This window comes from Agaricus bisporus (assembly GCF_000300575.1).
Source record: "Agaricus bisporus var. bisporus H97 unplaced genomic scaffold AGABI2scaffold_12, whole genome shotgun sequence".
Taxonomy (NCBI): Eukaryota; Fungi; Basidiomycota; class Agaricomycetes; order Agaricales; family Agaricaceae; genus Agaricus; species Agaricus bisporus.
The window spans coordinates 670,194-682,511 of NW_006267347.1; the positions used below are offsets into that span (position 1 = coordinate 670,194).

General features: G+C 46.7%; 5 protein-coding genes across 5 annotated transcripts; 3 read left to right on the forward strand and 2 right to left on the reverse strand.

Moving 5' to 3' along the window:
* Nucleotides 1-22: 22 nt before the first annotated feature.
* On the forward strand, nt 23-2,878 carry AGABI2DRAFT_210991 (hypothetical protein; the record flags this gene model as incomplete). The annotated part of the gene is made up of 6 exons (XM_006456106.1): nt 23-261; nt 300-1,191; nt 1,309-1,467; nt 1,597-1,690; nt 1,760-1,970; nt 2,770-2,878. 6 exons carry the CDS (start codon nt 23-25, stop codon nt 2,876-2,878), a joined length of 1,704 nt encoding a protein of 567 aa, XP_006456169.1.
* Nucleotides 2,879-3,711: 833 nt separating this feature from the next.
* On the forward strand, nt 3,712-4,740 carry AGABI2DRAFT_188205 (hypothetical protein; the record flags this gene model as incomplete). Its single annotated transcript, XM_006456107.1, has 4 exons — nt 3,712-4,049; nt 4,085-4,288; nt 4,331-4,580; nt 4,620-4,740. The coding sequence occupies exons 1-4, from the start codon at nt 3,839-3,841 to the stop codon at nt 4,738-4,740; spliced, it is 786 nt and encodes a 261-aa protein (XP_006456170.1). The 5' UTR covers nt 3,712-3,838.
* Nucleotides 4,741-5,791: 1,051 nt separating this feature from the next.
* AGABI2DRAFT_139020 (hypothetical protein) lies at nt 5,792-7,688 on the reverse strand. Its single transcript, XM_006456108.1, is given in 7 exon segments — nt 5,792-5,851; nt 5,896-5,934; nt 6,555-6,557; nt 6,575-6,901; nt 6,957-7,156; nt 7,220-7,367; nt 7,418-7,688. The coding sequence occupies 4 exon segments, from the start codon at nt 7,520-7,522 to the stop codon at nt 6,665-6,667; spliced, it is 690 nt and encodes a 229-aa protein (XP_006456171.1). The 5' UTR covers nt 7,523-7,688; the 3' UTR covers nt 5,792-5,851; nt 5,896-5,934; nt 6,555-6,557; nt 6,575-6,664.
* A 263-nt stretch (nt 7,689-7,951) lies between these two features.
* Nucleotides 7,952-9,673, reverse strand: AGABI2DRAFT_195399 (hypothetical protein). Its single transcript, XM_006456109.1, has 6 exons — nt 9,374-9,673; nt 9,230-9,287; nt 9,024-9,163; nt 8,808-8,969; nt 8,552-8,752; nt 7,952-8,500 (listed from the first exon to the last, which is right to left on the reverse strand). The coding sequence occupies exons 3-6, from the start codon at nt 9,123-9,125 to the stop codon at nt 8,264-8,266; spliced, it is 702 nt and encodes a 233-aa protein (XP_006456172.1). The 5' UTR covers nt 9,126-9,163; nt 9,230-9,287; nt 9,374-9,673; the 3' UTR covers nt 7,952-8,263.
* An 897-nt stretch (nt 9,674-10,570) lies between these two features.
* Nucleotides 10,571-12,316, forward strand: AGABI2DRAFT_195401 (hypothetical protein). The gene is made up of 10 exons (XM_006456110.1): nt 10,571-10,733; nt 10,783-10,819; nt 10,872-10,943; nt 10,994-11,166; nt 11,215-11,342; nt 11,394-11,428; nt 11,482-11,552; nt 11,600-11,665; nt 11,718-12,030; nt 12,082-12,316. Exons 1-10 carry the CDS (start codon nt 10,695-10,697, stop codon nt 12,162-12,164), a joined length of 1,017 nt encoding a protein of 338 aa, XP_006456173.1. The 5' UTR covers nt 10,571-10,694; the 3' UTR covers nt 12,165-12,316.
* The last annotated feature ends 2 nt before the right edge of the window (nt 12,317-12,318 follow it).

A 12,318-nucleotide genomic window follows, 5' to 3' on the forward strand; every position in this document is an offset into this window, starting at 1 on the left:
AGTTCGCTTGTCTGCCCCGCTCATGCCCCTCGAGCCCCACAGAATCCTCCCTGTCGTCCAGGTTCTCGCCGCCGTCCGCACCAGCGACAACATCGCCGCCCTCGCCACCCTCGCTGCCGCGAACAGCGAGCTCAGGCTCCTCTGCCTCCCCTACCTCTTCTCCCATGTCCGATGGCCTCATCCCAATAAACACGACGAGGAATCTGGCCTCCATTTCTTCCCCGAGACTCTCTGGCCGCTCTTCAAGCGAGTTCCTGCTTTGTCTGTGCGCTGATGGCCAGCTCTGACATTTTCTGCAGGCGATTTGATCTCATCTGGCCTGACGATTGGCCTGATGCGTCTCCGCCTCGATGGGGAGACCGCTACTACGTCGGCGGCGACTACCACCCCCGGCACACCGACAAACTCGCCACTGCACTCCCCCGCATGCCCGGCCTCATCAGCTTCTCCATCTGCTGCCCCTTCTTTCCTCCAAACTCTCTCTTCAATGCCCTCCTCACCTGCACGTCTGTCCGCGAACTCCGCATGACCGACACGCCACTCTACATCTCCATGATCCCCAAGAGTCCTCCAGAATTCGTCATCGAACGCCTCTATCTTATTCCTGTCGCCGAGGCGCCCCGCGTCGGCCAAAGCCCGTATCATTCCCGGTATTCCAGTCCGGACTTATATTACTCTCGTGAGTACCGAAAAAAGTATAAAAACGATATCCTTGCCCGTTATGCCGCTTCTGCTTTTCTATTTGACGTCGGCAAACCCACATCCCTCACCCAAGTCCAGGTCTCTGGCGATCTTTGTACCCTAGATGAATTTTATCAACATGAATGGCCTAGACTCGTGTCTTTGGTCATGACTGGCCACCCACCAAGACAGACGGGTACAGAACTCGTGGATGTCATTAGCAAGATGCGCGAACTTAAAGAACTCAGGTTGTTATTCGCGAAATCGGTCACTAGAGGTGACTCCATGTTCAAAGTCCTCCCTGCCGCACCCGAATACACGTCCGCCAAAGGAAATCACGGATCGTTGCTCGAGCAGATAGAATCCCTTGCCGTTTCAGATGCGTGTAACTTGGATCGGGTGGGATATTTTTTGAAAGGTGTTGAACGGTTGGCGGTACTGGCAATCAGTGATATTGCTGAACCTACCTCTGCTTTCTCAAAGCGAACGATGCAAAGGATTTTGCGAGAGGTATCTGCTGCTGGGACACCTGCACCCAGAACTATGCCACCGAAACCTCAACGTCAGTCCGAAAAGAAGAAGGAGGATGCTGATGCCGAACCCAAACCCGTGATCAAGCAACCAGAGATTGTTCACAAGAATCATACGTTGAAGCATCTGCGTATTATGCTCGAGGAAAATGTTGAACCTGACATTTGCAAAGTTTTAGCGGATCGCTTCCCCAAGTTGGAGGTTTTAGAGGTGGAAAAATGTGGTTATCACGATGGACGAGATGCTCCTACTTGGGTAAGTGGACTGATCATTTTGCGGAATTTTTCTTTTCTCTTTGCTAGGTTCGATGATGACCTACTGCGTAACCACTTAGACTCGTTTCCGTCAATTCACCATTGATATGAGCTGATTATGTTTCTATAGTCTGAATATGTCGAAAACCTCAAACCTATCCGCCGTACTCTCAAAAACCTCCGTCTCGGAATGCAATTCGAACTTCTAGGCCCAGCTCTTGATTGTTCATCGTCTTCCGATTCAAAATACACGTGTTCCATAATCAATGATGACGTAGACCATACACCTAAAGCCGCTCACGCATGGCGAATTCAAAGACAAAATTGTGCTCAGTATTTTGCTGCAAAGTTGGGACAACTTACGCGTGTTGGATTTGAATATCGACGAAGACCCGGTCCACATCGATTTGATGATCGATGGTTAGATTGGGATATTGACAGGCGGAGATTTACGCCTCAGATGACGACAGAATGGGAAATTAGACGGGAGGCTAAACTTGCTAGGTTGGAGGAGGAGAGACAAGTAAGAGCGGAGGAACTAAAGAAGAAGATGGAGGAGGAGAGGAAACTGTTGTTGGAGAGATTCCGAAGAGAAGAGCAAGAGAGGAGGGAGAGGGAGGCAAGAGAACGGAAAGAGAGAGAAGAAAGGGAGGCAAAAGAGCGCGAGGAGATGGAGGAAAGGGAGAGAAAGGAGCGTGAGAGGGAAGAAAGGGATAAGAAACACAGGGAGGAGCGGCGACGGAAGGCTCGTGAGGCCAGAGAGCAGAAGCGGAAGGAACTTGAAGATCAAGAAGAGAGTGCTGTAGATGAAGATGCTGATGAAAAAGACGATGATGAGGTTTGTCAGTTCATTCCACAAGTCGCGATTGTGCTCATATATATGTCCTTCTTAGCGACTCGAAGTCCACACGAGAAGATCTCTCTCACTTCGTAAGAAACGTACCTCCGGAATCACGATACCTGCTGGCAGTTTGACAAACACGACGCCACCCGCGTCTACTCCATCTTTCACGACACCTTTGCCACATCCCTCTAGTACACCAAATTTATTCCAAGCTGCACATAATTTCCCTACTTACACCGTTCCCGGAGGACCATCAACAAGCTATTCAGCTTACCCTCCCAGTCTCACTAACCCAAACTCATCGTCACCGTTAAGTACACCAACGTATCCACCGCCGAATCGTCTGGATTATTTCTTTATGAATCATCAGACTCAAATATATCATATGGAAGAACAAGGCACGGATTGGGATTCGGATGATGAAGATCCTGAAGGTATTTTGGGAGTCTATGAACTAAGACCGAGCTGGTACCCGTTTCCTGAGGTTTGGAAACCGAGGACATTGTATGAGGAGGAAGAGATTGCGGATTCTGGAGGGGATGGTGGTGATACTTCGAGTTCGATGTGAATTTATACACTTTTTGGTTCTTTCCTGCATACTGCTTTTTCCGGAGCCTACATATTCCCAAGTAAAGACCTGTTACTCTCTTCAGCATATCTTTGATTTTCACTGCTTCACTGTTGCTCCTTTTCTTTTTTGATTTTCATGTTCTTTGGAATGATGATGTTACGGATGACGTTTCGCATTTGGACGGAATGACGATGGTGATGCAATGGATGGTTTTTGTTTTTTTGGGGCAAATCTAGTCTTGTTTGTTTTTTTTTTTTTTTTGTCATGACGCGCACACTAGATGAAATAAGCCTGTCAATTTACTTCTTTTACTACAGATTAGCGATGGCAACTATTTTTACTCTATTTGAAAATGACAGAAGGATTCCGAGGACCCGAAACGTCGGACTTGGGGCTCCGTGTGGGGTTGTGTTGTCCATTTGGGGCAAGATCATTTCTTTTTATGGACTGGTGCATTTTTACTTCAGGAAAAGATGTATACGCTCCCGTGTGAAGTGTTTGTATTATAATATGGTGGAGTAACGAAAATGATTGGTCCCGAACAGAAGTCGGAAAAGGTCATGCGGTATGTTGATTTGCGCCACTCATGAGAAAGGGAAGTGGGAATTTGAGAAAGTGGGTTGATGGGCGTTGTATTGTAGGGTTGAATTGTATTTTACATCTGTCCATCTGTCATCGCACTCCAGCTCCAAGAAAAATTTCGTCGGATACGAGGAAGTTGCGAGTAACATTATAGACACCGAAGATGCGATCATAGACCAATCAATGTGATAATTGAAAACACGAAGATAAGCGACACGCAGACGCGACTATTCCAAGGAGCAGAAATTTTTTTGGTATTCGGGATTTCATTCAAGATGCATGATGAGGGTATTTAACAATATTACTCTGTATACATTTTTCACAAAGCAATTTACATGCTACTTAAAGAATAAGGGACAAAACACCGGCTAAGGTATGGAGACCGAGTTCAAGGATGGTGGAGATGACAGGGTGGATGATGGGGAGGAGCACAACAAGGAGGCCACCGACGACGTGGAGCACAAGGGCGAGGATGTCACCGAGAATGTAACCAATGTTAGAAATGATAGTGAGGACTTCCTTGTGGACACCGCCGACAACCTTGAAGACAAGACCGAGAGCCTCGACGATAAGCTAAGATCACACAGTTAATTACATATGAATTGCATATGAAGACAACAGAGACATACGACGATGAGACCACCGACAAGTTTGGCGACAGCTTTGAGATCGAGAATTTCACCGTGAAGAATAAGAGGAGCGACACCGGAGGAGATGGAAGCTGTGATATCGGCCTTGGCTTTGGTGACAATGGCCAAGACTTGACCGAGGACGTCAAGCACAATAGGAACGACACCGTTGACATCAACGTTTTCAGCAGAGACGGTCTCAGCTAGAATAGCAACAATATTAGTACCATGTCGTAAGAAATATTGATTATCGATTCTGAAAGAATCTCGTGGCGACTTACTCAATCTCTGGCAAAGAGGAGTGATCGTGGTGGTGACTTCGGTAAGGATCTCAACGACGGAGAGCTGGCCGTTACGAGCTTCGATTTCGGCTTCAACTTCGAGGATGGAACCGCCCCTAGGTTTCATTTCCGGGACAGCGTGGTGAGCACCAACCTCGACCTCAGCAGAAATGTCAACGGCGCCCTAATAGAGATGGCATACGATGAGTTAAAGCACTAAACCCAAGAAAGGGATGTCACCCACAGGAGTACGGGCCATGTTGACTACGGGAAGGGCCGAAGCCATGGACGCAAGTGCGAACGTGGCGAAGGTAACGATGGAGGCAAAAGAGCGCATTTTCAAAAAGAATGTGGGGGGTGTGTCTGAGAGACGATGAGGGGGTGGTTGAGATAAGAAAGCTGGAAAGCTGTCGTTGGGAAGAAAGAAAAGAAACGTTCCGACCTTATATATTTCACCTCGAATGCATCAGATCATTGGTCTGTCCATTTTTCCCAAAAATTCAAATTTTCAAACCAATGAGGAAGTTGAAGAAGGCAGTCCGTGGTAACGAGATGAATGGCAGAGCCATTGAACTAACCTGTAATGGATATTTTGACATCCGATCCATCATTTTTTGGAGCCCATCAGAGTTCGTCATAGGCAGGGCAAACAACTCTCTCCTAAGTGTCGCCAAGCATTGACCAGTGAATTGTTCAGTGATAAGAGGGTCGTGAAGTTGGTTAGGAGAGGTCAGGAGCCAGAACGGATTTACTAGGCTGACCACAAGAGAACGGCATCCACGACAAGGATAATTCTGGCAAATGTCAACATTTATGAGTACCACGAGGTTGTGGTGTTGCGCTATCAATAGCAACCGATTAGTGTTCTCATTCTCGCAAATGTGGGGATGGTGGATCAAAAATATCCCCGTCAAAATTATTACTTGTAGTCATGCGAAAAATTGAAACCCTTCAGATGCGGTCAAGGGGCTGTGGGGCGAAAAAAAAACTTCAAGTACCTCAAACGAGTCAATTATTGGCTTCATCCAATTGCTTCTGAATGACTTTGTTTGAACTCGGTCCTGATTCAAGGTGAACACAAGGGACTTACGAAACTCTGAAGGGCCTTTGAAGAAAGACGAGTGGCTGGACAGTTATAACTCGGTTACCTGGATAAATCATCATGTCAACAATTTTGCCAAGAAATCAAATGTCGACTTCATCAGATTGGAATTCACTTGATCATGCCGAATCACTTACTGTACTTTGCCAGATTCTGTTGGAGTAGCAGTATCTCGTCAGGCTCGCACAGGTAGAAAAAGACAGCTACGATAAGGTGGGTCAAGAAAGGGGGCCGGAAAAACTGCCGGACAGCCGTACCGGGGATCAAATATCTGGTCTTCCAACATTATCATTTATTTAAATATAGGTCAAAAATTCCATCAAGGCCGCCTGTTGTGCGCCACTTGAACAAATCCATGCGTACAACGCCACTCACAATAAGCCCGGTTCAACGGGTTCGGCAGGGGAAAAAACTATTCACCAAAGAATTGCAATATTGCAACCGGAACTTCGACCGATAGAGTGGACGACTGTCCGTAGGATTTGGAACTCCAGATATTTCCAGATTTTGTTCTAAACTCTATATGTTTGAAACTCCGCTGGTCATTCCAGAATTTTTCTCATCCGTAGACCATTCGTCTCCAGACTTCCAGATATCTTACTGCTAAAAATAAAATGAAGATGACGGAGAGCATTACCACACTGTCTTTCAAGTTACAACTCATATAAGGGAACTCAGTTCAATAAGGAGGTAAAGAATGAGCCATTTCACTCGTGATAAGTTCGTAACCTCATCGTTGCACCTCTAAATATTTAAAGGTGCAAACCAGCACTTACAATTATCTACCAACTGTATATGATGGACTCATGATGAGCACTCCGAGATTCAAATCGAGATTAAATCTCGCACATGACTGACTTTACGGTAGAAAGTGATGTAAAATGCAGTCTGTATAACAAGTCCGGAAGAGCGAAAAAATCTGGAGAGGGGGGGGGGGGGGGGGGGTGCTTCCAGATTTTAGTCTGGAACGACGTCGTTTCAAGATCAGCTGATGGGATGTCCCGATTTAGCGGGCGGCATCAACGGCACACAGCCACATTTCCTTTTTAAAAAATCTGGAATCTGGAAAGTAGGAAAAAAAGTCTGCGGATGTTCACCCAGTATTCATCCACACATTCAAGAGTATGTAGGAACGCACATGCCATTACGTTGATATTATACTCATGAATCGTATAAGCCTACAAAGTACCTAAGCCTGAACAACTGCTAAAACCTTGATGAGAGCCTTGAGGTCAAGCTTGATAAGGATGTTGACAATGCACTCGACGAGAGGCTTGAGCTCAACAAGGAGACCAACGCAGATCTTGACAACAAGGCCAATGATATCAGCGAGGCAGAAGTTAATCTCAACCATGAGGCTGACGAGAGCCTCGACGTTGGCAGAAGCGCAGACCTTGACGACGAGACCGAGAACCGTAGTGACGATCTACAAAAAAAATCCTTTTCAGAATGGAAATGATGAGCGGGGGAGGTGAACGTACGACGATGAGAACAGCAAGTATTTGCGCAACGACGTGCACAGCCAAAGTCTTGCCGTCAAGTACAAGAAGGTCGACGCCAGCAGCAATAGCAGCCTCAATATCAACTTTAGCCTTCACAAGACTACCCTTGATTTCGCCCAGAATCTGGAGAGAAGTATCGACTGCGACCTTGACCTCAACGTCCCCGGAGATGGCAGCAGCTAAAACGGGTCAAGATGACGTCGTAAATTTCAAGTACCACAAGGAACGCTGCTGGGACGTACACAATTTGTCGCAAAGAGGTCTGATTTCAGCGGTAACGTCGACGATGATCTGAACAACCGAGTGCTCCGCCACCTGAGCAGGTTCACCACGGCCCGAGTGGGGAACGTTCAGAGATTCTGGTGCAGGAGCGGCAACGCCAGAAACGTCCTTTCAAATAAAGGATTAGCTTGAATAATGGATCCCGGAATGCAACTCACCCTGTTGGAAAGCGCAACGCCGTTGGCATTGAGGGTCGGGAGAGCCGAAGCCAGAGATGCAAAGGCAAGAGTGGCGAAGGTAGCGATAGAAGCGAAGGAGCGCATTGTTAAAAGAGTGTAAGGTGGTTGTTAAGTACGACGACGAAGCTGAAGAAGTAGACTCGGTAGGGAACTGATGCTGTTAGAGAGCGAAACGGTGTCTGCATTTATAGGATTCGAGTCGCTCGATCATGACACGGTCGCTTCCTCTCGTAGAGACCCGAATCGTTCCGAGTACGTCACTTGAAAAATTTCATGACTTTTAACCCTTCCCAAGAGTCATAATATAGGCCGAGAGACGTAAGGCATGGCAAAATACGAACCGGAATGGAACCAACACGAATCCCGGATCACGGTCCCATACCTTGCCACCGGTGAGCACGACCTTCATGGTGAGCCGTCGAACCAATACTAGGGCACGTATGGCTCATGGTGGTGCATATGGGTAGTACAGACATTGCACGGCCTACGAAAAAAAAAGCCAAGATCAGAGGCGAGCACTGAGTTGCTTAAATTATTTTTAGACGCACTACATACCACGTGCACTTCGCTGCCAAAGACTGTTGACAGGATCACTAAAAGATGAAATCCGTGTCAACATGCGGGAATCATGTCGCGACAGAGTCAAACCATAACATGATACCTAGATGTGCCAAGCGCAAATCCTCATTACAAGTTCAATAAGACTCACAGATACAATTATCCAGACAAAGTTAGGGACTTGTATACTTTTGTAGATGATTATAAAATATCTATTATTTCGACGCCACTACAACGAACTCGTAGGCGACTATCTAATAAACTGATTTAAATGCGGACAACAGCCAACACCTTGAGGAGGTCCAAAAGGTGCAGCCTGACACAGATGTCGAGAACACCACCGATGAGAGGGAGGAGGACAACAATGAGACCGGCGCTGATTTCGACAACAAGGGACACAATGACGGAGAGGCAGACATTGATATCGACGATGATCTTGAGGAGGGCGCTGATGTCAACAGACACGCACACCTTCACAACTAATCCAATGACAGCCAAAACAACCTGCGCCAAGAGTTAGTCACAAATCCCACACTAGAGCCAAATCCAACGTACGATGAGGAGTTCGGCAACGATCTTAGCAACAACATCGACGGTAACGGTGACACCGTTGAGGACGAGGAGGTCAACACCGACATGGATAGCAGCCTTGATATCAGCGACAGCCGCAACGAGAGCAACCTTGATGTCCGCGAGGACTTCAAGAGAGATTTTGACAGCCGCATCGACCTCAATATCAGCCGAGATGGTAGCAGCTTGATACCGACATTAATAAAATTTTACAAGCAGTTACGAAAGACTTTAACTCACTCAGTTTCTCGCACATCGGCTTCACCTCAGCGGTGACATCGACGATGATATCGAGAACAGACTTGTGCTGCTCACCACCACGGGGGTAGTGAGGGTGGTAAGTACCGATGATGGCGCCAGCTCCGCCACGAGGGGCAACGGGAGCAACATCAGCACCAGCAGGCTAAATAATTGAACGTTGAGAAACAAGACATTACAAGACCAAAATAAAACTCACAAGTTTGTTAGCTACATCGGCCACGTTGGCAGTGGGGAGAGCAGAGCAAACAGCCGCGAAGGCGAGGGTGGCAAAAGTAGCGATGGAGGCAAAAGAACGCATTTCGAAAAGAATGTGGGGGGGGTGGGTTAAGCTGAAAGCTGTTGTAGGGGAAGTAGTTGATGCTAACTGGAAGAGTTGGCTGGGTATGAAGAACTGCAACACACCTAGTTTTATAGCCGTCAAGACCCCAAACTTGGAACGGCCTGTGTCCGCATCGTTCCGCTAGAATGTTTAATGCCGCACGAATGATCAAAAAATTTGCGTTTAGCCAGGCTGGTTTGACTGACTTCGATGAATATTTACGCAACAAGAAGTAGACCCTGCAAGTATTTTCGTCCTACCCTGACGGCCAGTTGACGGCTAAGACCTATTATTAAGTCATTAAAATTTCCCTACACTTGCTTTGCCTCTCCAGTCTTCCTGACGGTCCACCGAAGGCGTTTGACGAGGTCCAACAACGAGCCATCCCAAGTCCAAACCAGCAAAGTGCCATCGACGTTCAACTATAGCTGAGTCGTAGTAAAATTTTCGATTTGAAATCTTGTCCAAAAATAAAGTGAAAAAAAAATGACGGGGAACTTGACCGTATTCTAGGTTCGAGCTAAAATCTTGACACGGGCTTGGCTGACCTAGAGACTCGCTAGACACTCTTGTATGTAACCAATCGGCTTCCCAGACGCCCGCCAGTAAACAAACTGAGTCCGGAATTCGGCAGAGTCCAGGCCGCGCGCTGTCAGTTCAGATTCTGTATTCAAGCTCATTTTTCCAAGATGATTTTGAATCCGAAACAAGCCGAATTCGCCAGGAGAACGCTCTATCCCTGACGTTGGTGGAGCAAGATGCCGGTAACATGGCCGGTGTTTTTTGCACCCTCAACGTTCGCTTGGGGATTTGAGGGTAATAGTGGTGTGTGAGTAATACGTACTTATTTAAAAACATTTTTGTGAAACTGATCGAGAACTAAGAAGCGGTCGTTGACAGGATTGTTATCACTTCAGTAATGCACTTTGAATGGACTGGTAATGGACACGCACCTTCTCAACTAGACTCCATTCAGCAAGGCGATCGATACTTCATTCATCTAAATGCGCACTAAACGTTATGACAGGTGCACTAAGTAATGCAGAAGTGATGATGGTTCATGAAAAACTTCAAACTCCGATGTCTGCCTTGTTCGCGCTCGAAGTGGCAACAAGTTATAAAAACACTAAGAATGGAAGTTTTTTTTTATGGAGCTATTCGATTTTCGTCGATTGCCAAGGTAGTTTCTTAACCCTAACTGGGTGGGCAATGTGCGCTCATAAGTGAGAGAATCTTATGCAAAAAATTTCGGAGTACTTTGTTTGATGTCTCTTCTACAAAGTCGGAGGTTGTTATGCGTCGTTCTTGCATTCCGTAAATGAAATGAACAATGAATTTCACAAAGAAGGCCGAGACTCCGGGTATCAGCCGCACAACATTCTATGCCCCATGGTTATCAGCATGTAGACTGCGCTTATCGAAGGCGACGTTTCGGTGTGGTTTCGGTGTGGTCAGGAGGAAACTATGTACTGAGTACCAAATATCACCAAACAACGGACGTTGTGCGCGTGACCTCTTGGTGCTGTGGCGGTTCGTCATTATATTCCTATGTCACGATTTATGCCGTCGTTGGAAGCATTTGCGAAGGTTTGGCCCTTTTCAAATCGATAATCATGTTTACCGACCTGCTAGCTAGGGAACACTGGCTACGGCGGCAGGCCTTTCTACGCTCAGTAAGTGTGCTTTCACTTGCTAAGTATTCGAGGGTCTAATGTATTATGCCAGGTGTCGGATTGCTCTGGTATGGACAAGGCTATTTAATTTACCCCTCAGCTTTTCCCGCTGGTTCGAGGACTGGTACGTTCAGCGCATGCTTTTCTTCTCCTCGTGAGCTTACGGCTTCTCAGAGGTTGCCCATCCTCGTGATTTCGGAATAGCAAACTCTGAAGACCTTGAACTAGTAACTCCCGATGGGATCACTCTGAGATGTTACATGTTACGACAGAGTAAACAGCTCAAGTCCGAGCCTAATGCCAGCTCTCTTCCCGACGATACAGATTCCGATATTTCTGAGGAAGAGGCGAGTCAGTTCTCAATATTGTGAGTCGGTTACTGATTGGCGATATAGCTTGTGGCAAGACGTCCTACGGTTATCATGTTTCATGGAAACGCAGGCAATCATGGGCACCGAATTCCTTTAGCCCAAGTTTTCTACATGCGCATGCGCTGTAATGTGTTGATGATGTGTTATAGAGGGTGAGCTACGACGGTCGTAGATATTATGAATTTCGACCAAGGCGCTTACAGATATGGTCGTTCTGATGGGACACCGAGTGAACAAGGTAATTTTCTGCTTTCTCGTTTCGCATGCAAGTGATGACAATTACTTTGATAGGTATTCAAATGGATGCGCAAACCGGATTGGATTACCTGCTTCAACACCCAAACTATAAGCAGACTCCAATTGTTCGTTCTTTTTTTGATCCCTGTTCGATCGCTCATATCTATCCTAGATCTTGTATGGCCAATCCATTGGTGGAGCCGTTTCAATTGACTTGATCAGCAAGAACCCGGACAAGGTGAGGCCGGCTACTTTATACGAGGACTAACAATGGTCTAATTATAACCAAGATTGCAGCGCTCATCCTCGAGAATACCTTTACGTCCCTCCCGAGTCTTATTCCGCACGCCCTTCCTCTTCTTAGTCCCTTTTCTTTCCTTTGCCACCAGAAATGGGACTCTATCTCCAAAGTTTCGAAAATTCCCTTGCATACGCCAATCTTGATGTTGAGTGGTCTTCAAGATGAAGTTGTACCAAAGGAGCAGATGTCCTTGCTCTTTGAAGCCATTGCGAAGCGCGGAGAACGGAGAACTTCTGGAGGGAAGGAATACAAAACGGGAACCGAAAATACCGAATACAAAGAATTCCCTAACGGTGGCCACAGTAAGGTTCATTTACTATTGGGCGTTTGGGGGATGCTTATCTTTCGCACAGATGATACTTGCGTTCAACACGGGTACTGGACAGCTATTGCGAACTTTATTGCCAGGCTCTCTCCTTCACCGGTGGATAATTAAGAGATATCGCCTTCGAAGTTCATTGCCTTTCGGCTTGTTATCAAACTCGTGTATCTATCGCTTGGAAGTCAGCGCTTGGACTCCTTTGGCATTGTATTATACCATACATATATGAATGATTAGACGTTTGCGTGATTGTTGAGCAAGCGTTGCA

Bases quoted from the DNA above. Each gene is read 5' to 3' on its own strand.
- AGABI2DRAFT_195399 (XM_006456109.1), bottom strand. From the start codon at position 9,125: ATGCGTTCTTTTGCCTCCATCGCTACTTTTGCCACCCTCGCCTTCGCG. The intron at 8,970-9,023 runs GTGAGTTTTATT...TCAATTATTTAG, and splicing joins CCGATGTAGCTAACAAACTT to CCTGCTGGTGCTGATGTTGC. The intron at 8,501-8,551 runs GTACGTTGGATT...CTCTTGGCGCAG, and splicing joins TCGTTGCCGAACTCCTCATC to GTTGTTTTGGCTGTCATTGG.
- AGABI2DRAFT_195401 (XM_006456110.1), top strand. From the start codon at position 10,695: ATGTCACGATTTATGCCGTCGTTGGAAGCATTTGCGAAG. The intron at 10,820-10,871 runs GTAAGTGTGCTT...GTATTATGCCAG, and splicing joins GGCAGGCCTTTCTACGCTCA to GTGTCGGATTGCTCTGGTAT. The intron at 12,031-12,081 runs GTAAGGTTCATT...TCTTTCGCACAG, and splicing joins ATTCCCTAACGGTGGCCACA to ATGATACTTGCGTTCAACAC.
- AGABI2DRAFT_139020 (XM_006456108.1), bottom strand. From the start codon at position 7,522: ATGCGCTCCTTCGCTTCTATCGCTACCTTCGCCACTCTTGCCTTTGCA. The intron at 7,157-7,219 runs GTACGTCCCAGC...GACCCGTTTTAG, and splicing joins ACCTCTTTGCGACAAATTGT to CTGCTGCCATCTCCGGGGAC. The intron at 6,902-6,956 runs GTACGTTCACCT...TTTTTTTTGTAG, and splicing joins TACTTGCTGTTCTCATCGTC to ATCGTCACTACGGTTCTCGG.